The 23733-nt window shown below is 37.6% G+C and overlaps 1 protein-coding gene across 8 annotated transcripts in view; it reads right to left on the bottom strand.

Annotated features, from left to right (window-relative positions):
• flncb (filamin C, gamma b (actin binding protein 280)) overlaps positions 1-16998 on the bottom strand; it is a 71422-nt gene extending 54424 nt beyond the window's left edge. For 5 of the 8 annotated variants that reach the window (XM_083528778.1, XM_083528782.1, XM_083528779.1 and 2 more), the window contains exon 1: positions 15990-16937. In XM_083528778.1, the coding sequence (XP_083384904.1) occupies positions 15990-16389 (400 nt within the window). In that variant the 5' untranslated portion in view covers positions 16390-16937. Of the gene's footprint in view, positions 1-15989 lie in introns of all 8 variants that reach the window. The other 3 variants (XM_083528784.1, XM_083528785.1, XM_083528781.1) reach the window with 2 other exon arrangements.
• Positions 16999-23733: the final 6735 nt, after the last annotated feature.

The following is a 23733-nucleotide window of genomic DNA, read 5'->3' as shown; positions in this document are numbered from 1 at the left end:
CAATATCATAGTGTATATTTAAAATATTTCAATATATGATACAATAAACCAAATATATTATAATTAGACTTGGCACTTATCTGATGCCTTGTACAGTTATCTGTCTGTTAACATTAAAAAAATGGTGGGTTTTGGTGGATTACAAAAAATAAATCATGTCCGATAATAATAATGTCTGATAGTCTGTTTTCAGATAAAAGTTCTGTAACAAATCCTTAATGTTGGAATATGATTTGGAATTTATTTTACAATACAAGGAAACATTTTAAGGATTTTTTTTATTATTATTATTGTTACTTTAAACGTTATAATTGTATACCTTATTATGCAGTGTTTATTATATTTACAATGCAAATGAAGTGGAAGTGTTTACCTGTTGTAGACAATAATTTAGCATTTTTAGGAGAATATACAAAATTTGATTTATTTACTGTAATATAGCAAACTAACGTTTTTTCTTATTATTAGAGGAATAAGAGAAATACAGAATACGGTATAACTGTGTTACTGGAAATCAACTTTCTTTGTCCTTTGGGCTTTGTATAAGGAAGGAAAGAAAGATTCTGGGAGTTCTGTTTTACATCAGAAGCTGGAGCTGGATGATATAAAGTGGAGTAGCGAGGTGGTGTGGGGTGGAAGATGTTTGACAGGGAGTAAAGGGCAGAGATGTACAGTAGTTATAGGATTTATAGGAGAATATAGGAAAAGTTAGCATGGAGGGTGATGAAGTGATGTCGCAAGTGTGGTCTTCTCCTAAAGATTTTTTTAAGAGGAATTTCAAGAGTTATGGATGGACAGAGCGGTGAGAGAACACTTGTTTCACATTTATTTAGTTTTCACACAATTCAAAGGGAAATTAGTTTCCTGTTATGTGACTTTCTCCACAGAAACGCTAACAGGGTCACAGACAAAACATCCTGAACCTATAAACACTCAAACGAATCCATGTCCATGGGTGTATGTATATGTGTGTGTGTGTGTGTGTGTGTGTGTGTGTGTGTGTGTGTGTGTGTGTGTGTGTGCGCATGCAAATACATTCCTTCACCATTCCAAAGGCAAAGTTCACTGTGGTAGGAAAAAGTGATTCCATGACCATATCTCTCTGTCAGAAGAGAGTAAAAAAAAGAAAACAAAAAAAAGAAAAAAAAAAAAAAGGGAAGAAGAAGAAAAAAGATGAGGAAAGGAAAAAGACGACAGCATGGCCAGCTGCCACCAAAACTAATTTTTTCCACAGGGTTTCCCAAAGACAATGGAAGTGTTTCGGGAACAAAACACACACACGGTCAATTCTACACAAAGTAACAAGAGAACCACACATTCGTCTGACTTTTTAAGATTTTCAACCTTATATAACAGTCACGAAGATTAAAATCTCTTCTCCCTTATATAATCTCATTACATGTCTGTTCAACAAAAACAAACAGCCACCAAAGAGAGAAAATACACCTGCAGAAACAATAAAATGAACAAATGAAGAGGTGCTTTAGCTCCAGGAGCAAATCATAATATGAAAAACTGAAGACATGAGTCAACAATCAAAAAATGTGACAAACTGATATAAAAGAGATTGTTTCCTTTAACTCCAGTCAGGATCTGAAGAACATAATTTAGGACATCTGCTAAAACCAATACATCAAAAAAAGAACGCAAGTGGGTGTGAGCTATGGTGAAAAGGCTCCTCGGAGGATATAAAAGAGCTTGTAGGAAATTATAACGGAACAAAGGAAGTTATTAAATGATGTTCAGGTCACACACAAAAAAGAGAGGGGATATAAACATTTGCTTAAAATAAGCACTAATGACCTCCTTGATTATAAATATCTTCTATTCAGATTCCTTTCTCTGCCTTATTTCGACCTTAGGGTGTGCAAACCTTTGCAGTTTGTAACTGTAATGTACTTACAAAAGCAGAATTTTTCTGTATAAAGTTTCTTTGTTGCTTCCTGTAAAATATATGTTTTTTTCAAGCTGGATTTATGAGATCTCTCAAAGCCACAGGGAGTGTGAGGGTAACATGGTCAACTTTTACTTCTGTAGGACTGCAACTCTTGCCAAAAGTAAATCGAGGCATGTGCAAGTTGAAGCTGTTTTGTCGCTGGGAACAGTTCTTTTGAAAAGAACCCAAAGAGAAATTGAGGAAAAATGTCTAACATTGATCTCCTGATGTGTTCTCAAAGTATTTGAGCATGTCCAATATTAATACCAATTCCTTCATCACATGTTGGATTAGAGCTTCCTGTTTAGGACATTTCATGTCGCACATTAACCTGGATTTAGTGTGCCATACATACATTGACATAACTTCGATCCTTTACCAGGTTTTTAAAGAAAATGTGCTTTTCATTTAGATATCTTCAGTAACCACGTTAGCAATGTTTGTGTGGTGCCAATCCAACACCAATTAAATACCCATGTAGAGCCAATCTGCCTACCTAGAACGTAAAGAAATCAACATGGACATGGGGGAAAATGTGAAACGGCACACAGACTCAAGCTCAGGATAAAACCAATCCTCTGAACCCATTGTAGCACTAATATTTCTTAAATTATAAATAGTGGTGGGTTTAACCTTGGCATAAAGATCCAAAGAAAGAAAAGAACAATAAAATTCTGTCACAAAAGCAATAATAATCATTAGCTGATTAATAAAGCTATCGAAGACAACACAATGCTATTGTTCGGGGTCACTAAAGGTAAAAAAAAAAAAAAACTCCAACAGCACAACGTCCCTCACTCAACCCGCCATCCAAAATGGCCGTCTTTCTGTGAGATGGAGGGGAAAAAGAGAGTCACAGGCCTGACCTCTCACAGTGCACTTCATTCATCATTGTCCATCCTATATAAACACTTGTAGATGTAAAGAGTATGATAGTGGAACGTGAGCACGACAACGCTGACCCAGCCTCAATCTACACAACACAATGGAAAAGGTAAGAAAGACAAATATAGCCTAAAGCAAATGGAGAACATTGCTCCATTGCACTCGCACATGCAAACACACACTCACTAACGGAAGTATACAATTGCACACACGCCTATATCATTCAGTGTGACACATGTGTCTAAACAGGTGCAGTGTGTGATGTCCTAATAAGGCCACACATAGCCAGCAGTCTCTCAGAGTGCGACACATGCTCCTGTCCAACCTGTGATGACCAAAGACAAGAGAGTTAACACACACAAACACACCCACACGTGCACTTTACAGCTGACACACACACAAAGAACTAGCAAAGCAGCTGGATGTATTTCAGATGTGGAACTAAAGCTATCAGAGGCTATTAGCAACCCAGAGAATTCCTCAGCCTTCTAACTCCAGTCTTTTTCTATTAGTTTCACTCTCGTCACTACATAATTAATTGTTGCTACTCAATAACTTCTTAATAGTAAAAGTCTAAGGTGAAAAAGTCAGAACAAACTCTTAAAACCAGGAAGGGTTTTTTTTAACAATGCATATTTCATTTTCTTTAAAGAAAAAGGCAGAAATAATTCAATAAAGAAATAAAGGTGCTTTATACTTATATATACTATATATAAAGGTGTCACAGTAAAATTATTTCTTTACATATTCCAGCAATGTTAGGAAGCTGGGGTCAGAGCGCAGAGTCAGCCCTGTTACAGCACCCCAGGAGCACAGAGGTTTAAGGGCCTTGATAAAGGGCCCCAAGAGTGGAAGCTTGGTTATACGTAAGGTGTAAGGCTTGAACCTTCTGATCAGTAATAGAAAAATAGAAAAATGTCTCTCTTCATCTAGCAGCAGATATAAATGGTCATTCTTTCACCAGCTTTTTTTCTCTCTCTTTTAATGCTTGCTTCACCAAACAATTCTGAAAAATTTACCCATGTCAAAACACACCTAACACACCTTTTACACACCTTTTACCCCTAAAAAAAAAGGCACTGGAGACTTCTTTAAAAAAAAAAAAAAAAAAAAGCAAAACAGACGTCTTATCTCCTCATCAAAAATGTCCGGAATACAAGTCATTGTGAATTAGCTGTTACTAAAATAAAAAAAAAATAATGTAGCTCAATCATGTAGTAGATCAAGCATGTTAGACACCCTTATTTGAGGTGACTTACAAGTATTGCATATATACAACTGAACAGTAGAAGATTAAGGGCCTTGCTCAAGGGCCCAAGAGCAGCAGCTTGGCTGGGATTAAAACTCAAAATTTATTAATCTGGGATCTGACATCAGAAACTCTGAGCTCCAAGCTTGCAATTAGAACTAATTCTAAAGCTGCTATTGTACAACAGAAACCTAATGAATACCTTTTGACCAATCACAATGCAGAATTTAAAAAACATTATTAAACTTAGTAGTGTTATACTAGTTATAGTCAATCATGACAGCCCTAAATATTATACAGCATTTATATACATACACGTACATACATACATACATACAAACATACATACATACATACAAACATACATACATACATACATACATACTACATGTTATATAACACAATACAACAGATTTGCTCGTGTTTATTTGCCAATTTCAGCTATATTCACTTCTCCAAATGGTTCTGTATTTTTGTAGTTCATTTCAAAAGTCAGAAGAAAATGACCAAGAGCAGCCAGTCCTGACTTGTTGTGACTCTCTGGACCATTGGTTCAAATTGGAACAGATAAATTCTAATTCAGCCGTACAACACGTCTACACACAATTACCAGGAAATCTAACACTGGCCTCCCACTAATGTGTTGGCACTTACTCATTTTGCTGCAGTAAAAAAAGGAATGATCTGTGCAGAAAAGGTTTTTTAAGTCAAGGCCGGTGTGAATGCCGTCTCTCGTACCGAGATTTCGGGGTAATTAGTCTTCCTCTCAGTACAAACAGCGGGGGAAAACCTGACTCCTAAGTAAACACTGAATAAACGGTTTGGAATAACTGCCTCAGGACACAGGAGGCCTGCAGTGTGAGCGGGCCCACAAGCATCAGTGCTTCATGTGTCACACAAAAAGCAACCACATTAACCACAAAGGATACTATATCTCAAAAGCAGTTTGTTGTTTTCTTGCTATAGCCACTTATGTTTTACTGAAAAGTCCAGTCAGGAACTTGGAAGTCTGTGAAGTGAGCTAAGGGCTGAGTGAGCAGGAATGAGCAATAAGGGAGCAGAAATAAACTGGAAATTTGTCAAAAGGCTTCAGGGCACTCAGGGACAGACGCTCCCTTCTTCCAGTCAGCTGCTGTCACAGCTGTTACCAGGCCTGACCAAGCAACAACTGATGGGGTCAAAAACTTCAAGTCAACTCCCAATGTGCAATCACTCCACTATAATCTAAAAGTGTCTCACAGTAGGAGCTTTAAAATCTGACATAAACTGTGCCTTGTCTCGGTCGCACATGGAAGACGTTTCAGCATTTCATATTAAAACAGCAGCATTTTTTATCTCTACTACACTTAATCTGACCCATTTTTTGTTGTGGAAACAACAGCATTTGTCACGGTCATTGAACGCATTGGTTGGAGTTTTTCCAGATTTTTTAAATATTTATCTCTCATGCTGAATGAACAGTTTGATTTTTTTTATGTCTTCTGTGACCACATAAATTGTTATTTCAGTAACCACTTTATCCAGGTCAGGGTCCTGTTGGAGCTAGAGTCTAACCACAGAGCACAAGGCAGGAATACACCCTGGATTTAACCTAGCTCATCAAGCACACACACGCACACACACACACACACACACACACACACACACACACACACATTCAAAAATTCCTTCAGATGCTGGGGCAATTTAGCATAGCTAATCCACCTTATTAGCACAGTTTTCTGATAAAAAAAAAAAATCCCATCATTGTCCTTTAAGTTAGAATAAGGCAAGTAAACAAATAACTATGGTAATAATTTCAAGCTTTAACATTCAGTTAGCTTAGAATTACTTGCACCTCAAGTGGTTTTAAACTAAATGAACTCTTATATCTTCTTCCTGTACGAACAATGAACAAAAAATGCCAAAACACTAGTTACTTTTGGAGATAAACATCGAAATACTTAAAATACAATCAAAACACTAAGATTAATTAGGTTTTATTGTGTATTATGATACATTTCTATCAACAGTTAATAAATGGGTTTAAGGTTTAAGTGATATAAATCACTTAAGTGATATGAGGAGAGATGAGCATTTCTGGCATCTTTAAGTTTAAGCTAAATGCCTAATATGTGCATTTGGATTCCATTTTTAATAAAGTCAAGATTATTGTCAATTTCACTATATATAGCTGACACAGTACATAGTGAAATGAGACAACGTTTCTCCAGGACCCTGGTAAATAAAGCTACATAACAGAACACAGAGTTAAGGACTAAAGTAAGTGTCCTCACCACATAAAGTGCATCGTGTGCAACTGAGTGCAAACAGTGAGACAAAAAAGAGTGCAGACAGATAACACAAGACAGTGTAGGACAGACACACAAAATATTATAAAACATAATAGTGTCGCCAGTAAACCTACTGTATAATGTGTTATACAGTACAATGTGCAAAAGAGGACTGTATACAAGAGTGTACTTGTAAATAAACACAAAATGTAAAACAAAAGGTTGTGCAAAACAGCAAGAGCAGCAGTCAAAACAGCATGTAAACAGTTATATAGTAATAATAAAGTATGAATATAAAATAGATTGTGCTGAAGACATGCAGTTGTGCGAATCAAAATGAGTATGAGTGTGTGTTTGAGTTTGAGTTCAGATTTGTAGCAGCTCAGTAACACACAGTTGAGTTAGTGTGTGCGTGTGAGTTTCAGTTCCAGTTGATTTTCAGTTTGTTGATAGAAACCTTCAACCTTCAAGAATACAAAGTATGAAACCTCTTCTTCTGTTTGTGTGATCAATTCAGACTCTTTACAGCTTACAACATACAGTACCGAGTCCTGAAATTGGAATTACAACTCATCCCTTAGAGCAAAAGAACTAGCATGTAGGGTTGCCAGGTCACAACAACACATCCGCTGATAAAGTACATCTTCAACACCACACAAAAAAGATCTGAAACTATCCCAAACAGTTCAATGGGGCACACACATTTCTCATGTTTGGTTTCAAAGCTAGACTAATTAGAAATAAACCCTGGCAAACCTACTGGAGTGATTTAAGGAACAAGCACCTTGTATCACTAAATGTTTCAAGAATCCAAATGGCTTAAAATGTGGAAGCTGGAATGAGCAACAGGTGGAAGTAGCAGCAGTGAGGATGAGCACTAACAAGAACCAGAAGCAACTAACAAATCCAAAATGTGGAGGCTTAAGGAGCCAGAGTAAGTATACATGTCTAAAATATGAAGTATTTGCTCTATCCTGATTATCCTAGCTTCCAAGTAGAATCCTTACTTAATCATTTTGGAAGCAGATACAGGGTGTAAATGTTTGTACACCCCCTCCTCTGAAATTATGCCAGATATACCTTATCCAAAAGTTGACAAACATGTTACTGGACTTGATAATAAAGATAAAAGTTTATTTAAGGTGGTTTGGTCTAGGCTGCAGTTTGTACTAGGACTTGTAAAAACACCCTTAAGTTAGTATGAAGCTATATTTTATATTGAGGGGGCATAAACCTTTGCATCCAATTCTGCATTTGGATTTTTAAAGCAGCATGCAGTATGTTTTTTACAATGGCTTTTACTGGTCATTTAGCATAAACTCATGCCGGATAAAAAGAGGTGACACACACACACACACACACACACACACACACACACACACACACACACACACACACACACACACATATATACACACACACACACACACACACACATACACACACACACACACACACACACACACACACACACACACACACACACACACACACACACACAGTGGGCGGGAGGGAGGGGAAAAAGATAAACAGTATTTTAAGCTGAGGCTGCTGATTCTTCACTCTTGAGTCTAGGCAACCCCCCCTCCCACACACACTGACATGTTTAGTTCAAGTCACAGATGGATACAAGCCGTCATGCTGACACTTTAGCAAGGATTCTCCTCTCAGTTTCATTCCTGTAATAGATTTCGCCCACTGAGAAAGATATGAGGAGAACATGATGCAAGTCCAGGGTTAAGACAAATCAGTGTGTTTTCCACATCCAACATCAGATTCAGTTACATCGGCGAAACACAAATAAGAGTCAAATACACAAAGCACTTCAGAACCACTTAAAATTGAGTGCTGTAAATCAAACATCTGTCTGTCCACAGCTGTTGCACAAACACATACAAACACTTACACACATGGTTACACATCTCTTAAAAATAATAATAATAAAAAAAAAAAACCTCTTTGTTCTCTGGGAAATATGCTTAGAATGTTGTCTGGCATTCTGTATATTCTGCTTCAGATGCCTGTTTTGCTCTTTGGAGGTTTAGCAGATGACTCAGTCTGCTGCTTATGTCTGGAAGATGGAGGCATTCCTCTGGCAACCCAGGGTCAGCCAGTCGATGACATCATCAGGCTGCTGCTGACAGCGGCCTGTCCCTGATACCGTCGACACCGGACACTGCCACGGCATCCACTCAGGCTACTGGCATTCACAGCCACACTGCAGCGGTCACATATTCACCAGTATTACTCTTACTCTGTGTATTTTCACAAATGTAGCACAGTCAAAAGCTATCAATAGCACAGCATGTGTAAATTCTCGATTCTGATTGTTTAGAGGGCATCAAATCATTTTCTATAACTGCAGATCTGGCAATAATTTTTACAGTAATGAACTGTATGGCAAAACCTCCCACTGTTGACTCCACTGTTGATATGGTGAAATGGTCTATGGGAACAATTATGGAATGTTGATATGGTGGAATGTTCTATGGGGTTCTACAGGAAAAGCTTATTTAGCATAAGGAAGGGGTATCCAGTGTCAGTGTAACTATTAAGGATAAAGCTGGCAGTCTTCAGGATGAAGGGCTTTGTAGTAATATTTGTATAAATGGACAAAAGGTATTAGTAAATGTCAGCGATTAAAAAGGAAAACAGCACAGAATCACTTGTTAGTGGAAAAATTATCAAGCACGTTGCAGTAATGATCTTTTCACATGATATCATACCACAATTTGTAGTGTTATTCTTGATAATTGTTGTTATTTTTAAATTTACATTTTTAGCATTTGGCAGACGCCCTTATTCACAGCGGCTTACATTTATCGCATTTATACAAATGAGCATCTATGAGGTTGAGATCCTTGCTTAGGGGCCCAGGAGTTGCAGCTTGGTGAGGAATTGGCTTAAATGGGATTTACACTCATGACCTTCAGATGCAAAGTCCAATGTCTTAAGCACTAAGCTACCACCTCCCCGTCGTAGTTGATCATGCTTCAGAATGACGGAATTTTGCCTTTATTTTAAACAATCATTTTATAATGCTTTATGGAAAACACAACCGCTTGACTACAGCATTTCAGACTACAGCATCTCAGAAACTTTGCTACACACCAATTTCCCAGTGGTATACTTATCATAACATGAACAAATATATGCAGTCATGTTTTGAGAATTGTTTATTTAAGTCACAGAGGCTTATACTTATATAGTTATATAATACATTTTATATACTATAATCCCATATAATATATACTATAAACTGCACTACATAATGCAGGGAAGTGGGAGGTGTGGTAAGTCAGTGGTTAAGGCTATGAGTTACTGATCATAAAGTTGAGGGTTCAAGCCCCAGGATCACCAAACTGCCACCTTTAAGCTTCTAAGAAAGGCCTTTAACCCTCTGTGCTCTGGGGGCCCTATGTCATTACCCCCAGACCCTAGCATCCCAACATTGCTGAGATATGTGAAGAAAGAACTTCACTATGCTGTAATGTACATGTGACAAGTAAAAAGCATCTTTACCTTTATATAGTTCTATTCCCCACTCTTCTACATGTGCTTGCCTCAGGTTCAGGCCTCTTTCAACTAAACTGGCGCATAAAATGCTGGTTTCCTCGCTTTGTACTAAAAAACTGGATAATTCAGAGTGGGCAGGCAGTTAGCTGGCATGTAAAACTCCAAAACTCAGGGCAAAAATCTAACTCTTGGAACAATAAGAACAAAAGATTGAAGTAAACTTTGCTGACAGTTTAATCACACCAAAAACAAAGCAGTTTGATCATGTGAGAGAATTTCAAAAAGTGCCTGTGCATGTACATCAGCTGTAATGTACACCGTGGAGTAACTAGGTTTTGTTTTACGACACAGTATCCGATCAACAAAGTAAATATACAGTATAATAATTATGTAATATTCCAGTAGGCTGAACGCTAAGTACTTCACAGAGCAGAAAGCAAAACATGGAAACATGTAATCAGTATTTGTAAAGGAAAGACGGAAGGGAAGATTAGACAGCACTAGGACAATCAAACTGTGTGTGTGTGTGTGTGTGTGTGTGTGTGTGTGTGTGTGTGTGTGTGTGTGTGTGTGTGTGTGTGTGTGTGAGAGAGAGAGTTTTCATTCCACTCTAACATTCCATTGAACTGACTAGCTGACACATGGTAACAATTAGAGACACTATTTTATCTGAAGAGGAGAGTGAACATGCACACAGGGCGAGTGGGTTTATATTATATATAAATTGGGGGTTGGGGCTTAATGTTAATTACAGTATATCAGTGTAGATCAGTCTAGATGCTAAGCTATATTGTTAAACTGTCTCTGAGCTAGTCAGAGAAACTTCCAGAATCAAGCTTTTAAATGACGCACTGAACTCTAACTAAATTATAGTTTTAAGAATTAGTTTTTAGAGTCAGAGTCAGTTTTTGCCATCATCAGGATGCTTTCAAATTAACCCGTGTTGTTTTTCTACTGGTCATTCATATTTCACTTCACTTAACTTATTTTACACATGTTGTATTAGACTCCAAATCGTCAACACTTAAAGTTAAACAGGGTTATAGTTTTAGATTTAGCTAGCAAAGTCTCAGTAATAGTTCCACCAGACTAAGCAAAGTAGCCTATTGCCCTTTACTATAGCTTAAATTAGCTTCAAATAGCATAATGGCTTCAAAAAATGTGTTTATGTAGCTGTTTGCTGTGGCCATTTCTACCTCACTTAACGCTTCTCCGTCACTGATGTGAAAATAATTAATTAGCATGTTTATTTTTACACAGTTACCTGGCTGGAAAAGTTTGTCTCTGGGAGACCTCAGAAAACATAAACATCATAAAAATCTGTTCATAAGAAATATTAAGCAAACTCGACAGTGTCTGTTTTATTAAGCATTTTGAAACTTTAGGAGCAGCTTTGTGGCTTCCCAAAGAGATCTGAAGCTGATACAGTTAAAGAAGAGTAAAGTAACGGTTTCCGACAATGTCATGCAATGGTATCTAATTTGTCCTTACTGAACATCCTTAAATCCCTCAGCACTGTGTCTGGATTTTACTACTACAATAATAAGTATAACACCAAAACTAATAATCATTATTATCTTTGTAATTAGTAATGTTGTTATTTCTTTATTAGCAGTTCTCTAAGCTGCCATGCTCGTTTCAAGGTACAAAGAACTGACAAGTATTTTTACATGTCATATTTAGACTTTGGACACCAAATGTGAATGCCTAAATTATATTTAAAATTCGAAAGAGAAGGAAACCTCAGTAACAGATATTTCATTTCAAAGGTCCGCAAATTTTCACATTCCAAAATGAGAGCCCTGATGTCTGCTTACTGGTTCAATATTTCCTAGAAATCATGGCTGCTACTTAAGTAACCTTTTAGCCATGCAATCCATTTCTCCCCCTCTCTTAGTCTTGTCCCCCTCTCCACCACACTCAGTTAAGCCTGTGCTCTATTTCCAGCACCTGTCAGAGGATAGAGCCTAGAGTTCAGCTGTCTCAGCATCAATCACCCACTTCAGAAAAGATCTAATGCAGGTCATTTAAACCAATACCATCAGTATATCATTTGGCTAATGACAAAATGCTTAAATTGTTTCTATTTCCACAGCTGCGGAAGTCACATCATCAAGACTTGATGTGACCTTTTCTGACCTGTTGAAGGTGTCCAAATATTTTCATAGGCTGCTACAAGCTAGATACTATATAGCGGCATATCTAACACTTCTAACCCTCTATCTCTAAACTTACGGCTGTTTGCAGCCATCCAAATACCCTTGGCAAATGTATGTTCCATAATCTATTTTAAGTGCATAATGCTATTAGATCTGTGTACCTAATAATCTGGCAACGTGGTGTATGAGAGGGATAAGATCATAAAACTGCACTGAAGTAAAGAACGCTTTACATTATTCTATGCTGTAATCAAGGCTTTCACCCCTGAAAGCCAAAGACAGTCACATTTGGAAGATGATAAAACCAGCATGTTCACAGGAAGTGGAAGAAAATCAAAATCAAAAACAGAAATTTCATACAGACGTGAGGAAAGCATATACATTTACAATAACCATAAGACACAACCTATTATGCTACATCTACAAATATACTTGCTTAATTGAGCACCAAAACCATCTCTGTCTAAATACAACACGCCTTTTAATGCAAAACGGTAAGGAACTTATAAAAGTTAGCTCACTGTTCGATTATCACTAGAGAGGGCAAATGTAATTCCTGTTCAGGTAGTATGCCGACTCATATATAAACTAGCCACTGTGTGTGTGTGTGTGTGTGTGTGTGTGTGTGTGTGTGTGTGTGTGTGTGTGTGTGTGTGTGTGTGTGTGTGTGTGTGTGAGGGAGCTGGGCTGGTTATAGGATACTTTTATCAGACGAACCCACATTGAGGGGTAGACGCTGGCCGATGACAGGTGCCCTTCTGGAAATGTCCACGTTATCACCAGGGACAGCTGAGTTGAACTCACTGCTTGTGTGTGTGTGTGTGTGTGTGTGTGTGTGTGTGTGTGTGTGTGTGTGTGTGTGTGTGTGTGTGTGTGTGTGTGTGTGTGTAGGTCTGATGATCTATTTTCTAAGCACTCTGTGGTCACTTTGAACACAATTCTGTTCCAATCATACTATGTCCCTATGTATACTCCTTCTTGCTCATTCGTTCATTCAGATCAGTCTGAAAAACAAGTGCCAAACTCCAGGTAGAAAGAAATCAGCCTTCACTTTGTGAATCTTCTATTTCTCTTGTTTGCAAAAAAAAAATTATTAATCACATTATGCTAACTGGATAATATGCTGTAAATACCATTTTAATAAGAAGCTATGGCTAGCACATTCATCCTAGCTTTTCCTGATCATCACTGTAACCATAAACTCTGGAGCTCAATATTCTCTCATTGGAGATCAGGAGAAGTTGAGGTACTTACTCAAGCAATCTCACTACAATTGATTTATTCTCTTGGCTTTAATTCTGTCTAAAACGTCTGCCGAATGTAAGTCCCTTTACAAAAAGTCAATTGATAACCTATTCTGTTTCTATAAAATTTTATGCAAATATTCTGTAGATGCACCATTTGGAAATTTGAACGAATTGCAGAGAGAGAGAGCGTAAGAAAGTGAAATCGGAGAATGTGGGAGTGGGTACAAGGGTCCTGATAAGACAAGGAGCCCAAAGGGAGCTTCCAGGAATGAAAATTGCCAATACATTAACCTGTCACATGGAGCAGAACTTTTACTGGCAACTTTTCAGGAGAATAAAAACCTAACTTCTCTCATCATTTTTCAGCTATCACCCCATGTTCCTGTCATCAGACTTCCATGCCTGCTAAAACCATTCACATCTTGACTAGCTGCGTCTTATCTTATCTACACCACTTCCTTAGAGGTGTGCGCACAATTTTGTGGGAACATGGGGAATAACTTGCCTCGTGTCTATTCTAACTCATGATACACCATATGGAAAAATGTTTGTGAACACCTGGTCATAAAATTCTTATGCGCTTTTTGACTATTCCACATTTACTCCTCATTTGTTGTTAAATAAATTCCACTCTTCTGGGTAGATATTCCACTACATTTTGGGGTTTTTTTGTAGAGATTTGGGCTCATTCAGATACAGGGGTATTAGTAAAGTCAGGCACAAATTTAATGTGAGCAGCCTTGAGTGCAGATAGGATTACAATTAATCCCAAAGGTATTTAAAGCATATCTTCATGGAGATGTATTTGTTCACATGCGCATTGTCGTGCTGGAACAGTTTGGGTCTCCTAGCTCAAATAAAGGGAAACTGTGGGAATCCAACTTTGTGGTAAAAGTTTGAGGAAGAACCACATATGGCTGGAAAAGTCAGAGGTCCCAATACCTTTGTCCATATAGTGTATATTCCACAGCTAAAATGCAGCCTTTAAACTGCATTATTTGAAAGCATTGTTTAATATTCATATATCATAGAGAGAATATTTCAACGAACTTCTAAAGATTCGCTTAGACTTACACTACACTTCTGGACCGCATTAGAAAAGAAAACACAATTGATTTTTCAGGATAACCCCCATGGTACCACTGTGCTGAAAATCTATTCTAGTGAAATGTCATTTCCAGGCCAACAGCAGATTTCCACATGAAGTATCGCAATGAAATCCTTTGAGCATGGATTCGTGAGCTGGATTTAAAGCACACACACCCTCCAGCACTGGACACGCTCACTTTTCTGAGATATCTGACCGAGCACAGCTGTGATAAATCTGTAATGCTGTGTGTGTGTGTTTGTGTGTGTGTGTGTGTGTGTGTGTGTGTGTGTGTGTGTGTGTGTGTGTGTGTGTGTGTGTGTGTGTGTGTGTCATGTAAACGTGCCTCTGCACAACAATCCACTACATAGTGTCAGTCATGCACAAGAATAAACTGTTGCTCATGTTGCTTAGTGTTGTTTGTCTTATAAATCAGAACTAACACAACACGCAGATTCCGTCATAATGATACCATCGAAATACAACTTTTGCACCGATGTTAATAAGATGGATGCGTCTATGTCACTCCGCAAAATTACAAACATGCAAACTAAAAGTGTCAGAAGCGATTCGTTATTGCATGATAAATTTGCTAACTATACTTTCTCACAGATGTCTTGTTTAATAACTTGCATGATAAATAGGCAGCCAAATGAAGATTCAACAAATCTGGCAACAATTAAATGCTTAAACCATTCGTATGCACTAAAATACTGTAGAATCAACTTTTTTTTCCAAACAGCATTTTTTTTACATATCACAGTAATAAATTATATACATATATATATATATATATATATATATATATATATATATATATATATATATATATATATATATATATAATTTATTACTGTGATATGTTAAAAAAAATGCCCTTTAAAAAACTCTTGATGGGACAGTATTCCTCGATTAAGACAATACTACTCTGATTCATTGAAACTCACAAAGTCACATCTGCCACATCTGGATACAGCCAAACCCCACGTTCAACACACGTGATTTGTTAAAAGCCTACTAGCATGCTGAATCCCATACTCCCTCAAAATCCCCTATTAATTTAAAAAAATATATAAAAGCACACTGTGGAGAGGACTGATCACCACAAACAGCTTTACATATGTGCTTTTAGACATGCATGGCTGTTACATGAATGGCTTTCTTCCTTCTAGTTCCAGCAGTGATGATTGTTATGAGTCATATTTAGGAGTCGACTCTTTTTAAATTAGTTTAAATGAGTCAAACTGAATGAAGGCAGTGTTGTATTTGTTTGATTTACGCCCTTTGAGATATTTTCGAGGTAAGAATTTAGAAAAAGTATTTTTTTTAAATGAAACAAAATTACCAAATTGTATGTGACAATACCAGGAATAAATGTATAATTTTGTAGTATGAGTGGTGCAACTCAATGTAAACAAGAATATTCATACTTTAAATCTATGACATGCCAAAGTATTATTACAAAGGAAATGTAGAACTAATTTATTTTTGTGTACAAAAAACTATTTTTATGGCTTATGGCTTGGGAATCACTTCGCACTCGACTCACTCGAAAGAGTTGGCAGCACGAACCGATTCACACTCATACTCCATGTGCAGAAGTTCTACCCAGACCCAGTGAAGGAAAGTGGCTTTACCTATTGAAACCAGCTTGATGTGCTCCCTTTCCAGGAACTCCAGCGCTACGGACACGTTCTCCAGTTTCATTTGTCTGAAGTTGGGCCTGGCGTGGTACTTCCTGTACATCTTCTTCTGGCTGAGCACCTCAAGGAGACCGATAAGCTTGAGGCCATCGCTCAGGTCTTTCTGCAGGTCCACGATCTTCTTGTTCATGCATTTCAGGTGCTCGTTGCACCATCGGGTGAACGTGTTTTGCTGGATCTTCTTCCACGGCGCGTCCTCGGCCAGGTCCTTCTCGGTGGCGGGCATCTCCTCGTCTCCGCCTCCGTCCTCGCCGTCCTGGTAGTAGTACTGCGGCGGCGGCGGCTGAAACTGCTGCTGCTGATGGTGATCGTAGTACGCGTTGTTACTCATCATGATTTTTTTTTCCTCCTTCTGGTTTTTATAGTTGCAGGCAGTCCGTGCGTCCGGGGCGCGCGCGGGTGTGTGCGTGCGTGTGTGTGTGTGAAACTTCACCGCAGGCGGAGAAACAGCAAGGCAGTGCCAGGCAGTGCCAAAAAGGAAAAGGAACAGAAACAAAATGATATAAGTCGGGAAAAAAGTTGCAAGCAATAAAAGGGAATCAGGAAGACAGCAATGTGCGGTAGCGCTCCCGACTTCTTGCTTCGTTCCTGCGCCGTAACTTGGTTCTCAATTATATATTCTTTTTTTGTTTTTACCAACCATAAACCTTTAAACTAAGAATCACGTCCCCAAATTTCCCAGCAAAAAAATCAAATAAAAAAGTGTTGAACAGAAAACGAGGAACGGGAGGAGAGCTGCGCGCGCGGCGACGTGGAGAGACGCACTAATGGCCCCCGGGATCCACTCGAGTGGTTAAATAAAGCTAGGGCCGAAAGAGGTGCTTGTTAAAAAAAACACACACACACACTCACTCACACACACTCACACACACGCGAGAGAGAGAGAGAGAGAGAGAGAGAGAGAGAGCGCTCGCGTCACTCGGCTGGACTTCTCGGCATGCCCCTGTCATCATGACCATATAGAAGCGGTGGGATGGAGAGAATCGGGGGGAGTGGGGGGTTAAAGGAGATCTCTCCAAAGTGAGTACAGATACACACCCGGGGTTGGATTGGCCCACGCACACCCCGGCGGTGGTGATTGGACCCCCTGTGGACCCCCGCTGCAGTTGGGACGCTTCATATTTTTAGGCGGCCCTAAATTGGGCGCAGGGGAGGCTAAAGTTTCTCGTTGTTGTAAATTCCCAACCACTCCACCTCACTCATTCTTTAAACAATCGAGGCCAGGAAAGGCAAATGACCGCACAATCTTATAGCAAAGGTGGTCCAGTTTAATTACTGCATGCACTAGAGCATAACAAAAAAGAAGGAAAATTCAATGGCAAATGACATAAACTGTGAAACTTGAGATCAAGTAAACAATGTGGAAACAATACCAATGTTATAGTCCCCAAGTTACGATGGTTCGACTTTTCGATCAAACGATGAAGATAATGCAAAATTTTACAGATATTTAAAGTTTTGCACAGCACGCAAATTTAGCAGTCACTGGTTTATACTATAAGTCTAATTATTTGAGATGATCCTGATACAATCTCCACACCAGGTTGTGTCATTAGACAATGAATGTCAGATTATACTGTTCGATGACAGTCCTCTAAGTAAAGGCCTGCGTATGTAAATATTCTGTTTATGTCAGCAATTCGGCGAGATGCGGGCTTGTACACAAAATAAGCTCTCATTAAGAGAACATGCGTCAGTGGGATTTTTAGGTAATAAAGATCATTTTTCCTATCGATTCTTTTTGTTTAGGTTTCGATGCAAACGGATTTGAAGCTGTTTCTTGAGTTTGGTTCAATCCTATTCCACCGTCTTATTTTTTAGATGATGGTCATAACATCACTCATCGCTCTGAGATTTGAATCAATATTTTTACGAAGCTGCCAGAATTTTGTTAATGGTCATCTTTAGTCACGTGTGTTCACATGCAAAAGAAATTTGGTAGAAAGTCCTGCAGAAGGGCAGCACGGCATAAAACAGAGGAAAATATTCAGAACACTGTGCTTGGCACGTGCACAAGGTATCGGCAGACCAATCGAGGCATTTACATAAAGGTTTTTCAAATGATTTGAGCCACCAATCCAATTACTAATTGCTTAGAGATGGAACGCTACAAGTTGTTTACCTGTTACCTGTTTCTGTACATCTAAGACCAACGATCTCAGCTCAAAAACAAAGAATTTGTTTAATCACATGAGTTTTATCTGCAACAGTGAAATCTGGCCTAAACTCATAGTGTTACATCCCTGGGCATAATATTTGTATATTAATAGTGGGAACCCATTTAACAATCCTATTCTGGACCATGAGATCTCATCTTTGCCACTTTATCCACTTTTGTATTATTATGTCAGTCAGTTCCTTTATTTTAGCTTATGATCTATATATTCTATATATAATTCTGTATTTATGACGATGTAGATCCGCTTTCCAAACAGCACTGTTGTGTACTGTGTATTTTAGGCATACTGTGACTCTGGGAGTGAATTTGTATGACGTGGTTAAATGATAAGGATGTCTAAGAAAAGCTGCTGAGGTGCTCAGCTTTTCATAGAGCTCATGTAGTTTATGTTATCAAATATAGCTTTATGGCCATAAGGGTAAAACATTAGGAGCTCTACTAGATGTAGCAGAAGGGTTTGTATTAAACAAATGAATCTTATACCACAGAATTCTACATTCAGGTTGTTCAGATGTAATTATTATTGCAACAAAAAAGTCAAAAATGGAAGCAAGCAGAACCAGCACAGGCCTATTGGGGCAGGACTGACTCTGCCCCCTGTGCTCACTCTATGGAAGTTTTAATATACAGTAAAACCTCGGAGCTCGCAAGGGTTAGGGACCAAGACCGGTCGCAAATTCCGAATTTTCGCGCCCTTTTGAGTCGCGAGCATGCGAGGTCGCGAGCGCTGAGGCCGCGAGCTCCAAGGTTCCACTGTACATTTTTTTGTCTTACACATTATAACAGTGGTGACCGGAGTCCAGGTGTTCATTTTGTTCTCTCATCGAAAACTGGCATACATTTTCAAATAATAATCTCAGTATGAGGTTATTCTAAATATTCATTAAATAGTATGTATGTCAAATATGGTAGCCTTTTAACTACATTTTATTTAATTCTTTGTTATTAATGTTGTTTGCCCCCAGATTGTTACAAGACACTCCTGGCATTTTTTGAAAGGAGTTTCCGGTGTCATCATTTGGACTCCTCTCTCTGGAAAAAAAAACTAAAACATTTAATTAGGGTCTTCATTAAACATTTAAAGATTTCTCTAGTGAAGAAAAGCAAAGCCACTAAACATACTTAGATTTTGCCTGTTTTTCTAAGAATGAACATTTTGAAAGATAAAACCATTAAGACTTATCAGGTTTTTAGCCCAAAATAAACCCATTTTTTTGAAAAATAGATAGTTTTTATGTCTATTGATTCCAAAAATCTTACAGGGATCTTCATAGAACCTTAAAGGAGTCACCAAACCCAATAAAGATGCAAACCAAAGAACTGTTTTATGGCTTAGTCATGGAATATTTTGTTTTTGTTAGTAAAATAATTGCTTCAGATTGTTATTAATACAAAACACAGGCAAGACTTCATTAATACCATCCCTTGGAAACCTATTTTTAGTCATCCAGGTCACATAAACTCATGTATAAAACATTGAATCCTACATTTCAGGTTCTCTGATGTTGTTTAAAGTCTGTAAATTGGAAAACCAGAGAGAATAGTGAGTGCCCAATGACTTAACATTAAAAAGATGAGATTCAGAGTTATGAAAAGTGTGTAGTGTGTGTATACATATAGTGTGTATACATATAGTGTTTGACCACATATACAAGCACACACATTCTTATATTAATAAGAGGTGAAGCACAAGCTAATTGTCTCCACTCCATGACACACAGTCTAAAAATAACCCTTAGGCACTCCCAAGTATTGTAGTATAAAGTCATCCTTCTGACTTATTATCTCGGCATGTTAATGGAGTCTCTAGCCGAGGTCTGGAAGTAAATCCTCAGCAGTGAGGAAAATCAAATGATATCACCAGATCAGGTCATTGAGAGTACAGAGCGATGGTGGCAATAAACATGGAGCTAAAATAAGGAGAGATGATTTAGCTAGAACATTCCCAAAAACGCTGTAATAAACGTATTCATTGAGATCTTCGATGTTCTCATCGCTTTTTTTATACAAGCCTTATCACTTAATTCGTTTGGCTCAGCTCCGTCTCAGTTTTTGGCCTTATGAGCCATTATTAGATGGGAGGGCTATCTTCAAATAGCTCCAGGATGACTATTAGTGTTGAGCAATGCATTACATATACACATACAAGAGCTCATTAATAGCATATTATAAGTGATCCGGTGCAGACTATTACAATTACTCACAAATACGCAGACAGGCAGCTGTATTCTTGAATTTAAACTGTTTTTTAAAGTTTTTCAAGGCTGTAATGCTCTTTTGGCTTTATGTCATGTTTCCTCCAAACACCATACATGGTAAACATAAATGTTTACCACTTTTATTTAAACCAATTACCAAAATTCTCATTTATTGTGATTTTATGCTATTGGTACTTTGATTGAACATTGTTCTCCAAAGGCATTTTGAAGAAAAATAGAGCAAAAAGATGATTATCATACTGTATTTACATTCATTGAATCTATGCCTTGTATTTCACGTCTACTTAATCATTGGTAATCAGTTCTAATCAGTGGCGGGCGGTCAGGGCCAGCAAAGCCTTCTCTGCTGGCCTAAACACTATTAGATGCACTGACCTGCATTTACAACCTAAATTCTAATATTAAATTGTATTAATTTATTCCCAACAGTTTATGCTCTTCATTTCGTAGCATTTCTCTTGGCTGCACTTTTGTCCAATCAGATTTCAGCCTCCATGTGCTGAAATGTCAATCTAATCTGCCCAGGGCCTTTAGAATCAGTAGTGCTGGCCAATGTACCTTAAACGATATTAGAAATGGGTCAAGTCAAGTCAAGTTTATTTCTATAGCGCTTTTCACAACAGACATTGTCTCAAAGCAGCTTTACAGAATTAGCAATGGGTCTGTTTCTTTAACCAATTAGATTTTAAATTCGCCTCACAGAGCCAGCTTGCTGGCCCAGAATAGCGTTAGCATGTCAATTATCACGATCCTATAAGACTGTGATGATGATGGCCCACTTGTTTTGCGACAGTCCCTCACGGGAAGAAAACGCAATGTCACAGACATGGTGTCATAGGAGCTTCCGTAGTTGGTCACGCCCAAAGTGATTCCCATTGTGAAACACAGATTTAAGTTAAAAAAAGAATCAGAATTAATAACATTTTAGGTTGCCCAAAACTAACTATTTTCTATCTAAAGACAATAAAAAACGAATAGCAATAAACATAATAAACAATTAACCATCTATAACTATGGAGAAAGTGCTAAATCCTGGCTAAAATATACATAGTAGTACAAGGTATTTTATATCTAAACCAAGTAGATTTGAGAGACACCATCAGGCAACTCTAGAAACCTTACCGCTGATACTGCAAATTTCAACCTTTAAAAGGCAAACAAACAAAAAACAAATAAATAAATTCAGCCTGTAACTGCTTAGTGTCCTCACATACATGTAGTGTACATAATAATATAGGTCATTAGCATAGGAAAATAAGACTACATGGATAAACTACTTTATTTCTTTTAAATCATTTACAAAATGTACAGTTAGAATACCAAAATACATAATTTTTTAGCATTTCTTACACAAATAGACACTGTACAGTACAGTTTAATGAAGCTGGGTGACACACAGACATTCAACAGCATCTCCACAGGGTCACATGTACACATTAAAAAACACCATAAACGTTCACATTGCAATCGATTACTGACTGAAATAACTGACAATTTTTTTTGTCCTACTAAACCAAACCCATTTTAATACAACACTTTTATTTACGTTACAAGATGGAAGAAAGTATATTTCAATGTACTGGAAGAAATTGGTCCTAAAAGGTGAGAGAACAGACATTCATAAAAATATCCAGGAACTTGTAAAATCCAATGATAAGAAACTGGTTAAGGTGTTGAGGTGTGATTGGTAGTAATACGATTGTATTGCTGTAACTCAAATAAATTACTCGGGAGTCAAATTTTTTAGCAGATAATATTTCCCTTATATTTTAAACTTATCAGTAAAGTTCTCAAGTTGTAAAGAAATTTTTAAATAGAAAGCTTTTCTTTACAATGTCCCATGTTCTAGGTATTAACCAGGTATGTGCGGCGTACAAAATCGAAAGTACAGGGTAGTTATTTTGGCAAAATACTTTTGGAAAGATTTTAGATTTTATTGCAAAGATTTTACATGTGGTTCTCCAAACTGTTACCAGAAAGTTGGAGGCAGACAAATGTATAGATGGGAAGTAACGAAGTACAAATACTATATTTTTAGTACTAGATAGTAGATTTTTCTCGTATCAGTACTTTACTTCAATTTTTTTTTTTTGGACAACTTTTTACTTCAACTTTCTTTTTCTCATTGTGCGCCGTTTTCAGCCCATATTTTCTTTGTCATTGTGCGGCTTTTTTTTTTAAAACCTACCAATGGTGTATCATTTTCTGGCTATCATGCACCACAGATGTAACCTAGTCTATGCAGCTAACTATGTACAAAGCAGAAGGCAACAAGAAGTATGTGTTTAACGTGCGTGAGACATGACGTAAACATGACTGAGAACAGAGAGTTTCCTGATCACCTGATCATCTATTCTCTGCTTGTGGTTGTGGTGGTTGTCAAGCGTAGATTCATTCATTAGGTAACACAAATTTTAATTTGTTTTGTATTAATATATTAATATGAAGTGAGGTCCAGTTACCAGCGTGACACCAAAACATGTAGTGGTAATGGCTACTTTTTACTTAAGTACATGTCAGAGCCCAAACATTTAAAGTCTTTTAAAAATTGAGTATCTGTGCGTATAAATGAGTGAAGGATGTGTGTACTTTTTCCATCTCGGACAATTGTACAGAATGCCTTTGGCGTTTTAGACCCAAACTTGCTCCCGCATGGCAATGATTGGATTTGAGTAAAAAATCTTCAGTGGCCTGCTATAGAGCTCTGACCTCAAACCTATTAAACATGATGAATTGGAACGCTATGTGACGAATAAAATTTGGATTTGAAATTCAACATACATATAGGTCTGGATATAGAGTGATCAAAAGCAAATACTATTGTATGCTGTACTATAACTCAATTAAAACAAAAAATAAGTGCAACTTTTTTGATTCTTTGAACAATGTCACTTGTTGAACTTTTTACAAGATAGTAGAAAACGCAGTAAAAATGACTGAAAAAATAAATACCCAGTGCTTCTGAAATTGTACCCCACACACATACCTGGAACCTAGCAGACCTCATAAAAGAAATGTTTAACGCTAACAGTTAACAATACAGAACAGAACAAACCAATTACTGCTTATTAACAAAAAACAAATCAGTCAAACAATAGTAAATGATTGTTGCAGAAAATGCAAAATTGTCAGAAAATGCTAAAAAAAACTCATGCTGCGCTTCACGTTTTTCGGGGGGGTTGTTAAATCTACGGTAACAAACGTGCAAACACTCGCAAAGCATTCACTGCAGACCCTCATCCATGTTCGTTTTATTCCGACCAAAAAATTCTACAAAAAT

The sequence above is a fragment of the Silurus aristotelis genome, assembly GCF_946808225.1.
Source record: "Silurus aristotelis genome assembly, chromosome: 24".
In the NCBI taxonomy this organism is placed as follows: domain Eukaryota; kingdom Metazoa; phylum Chordata; class Actinopteri; order Siluriformes; family Siluridae; genus Silurus; species Silurus aristotelis.
This window is presented reverse-complemented; position numbering and strand designations above follow the sequence as displayed.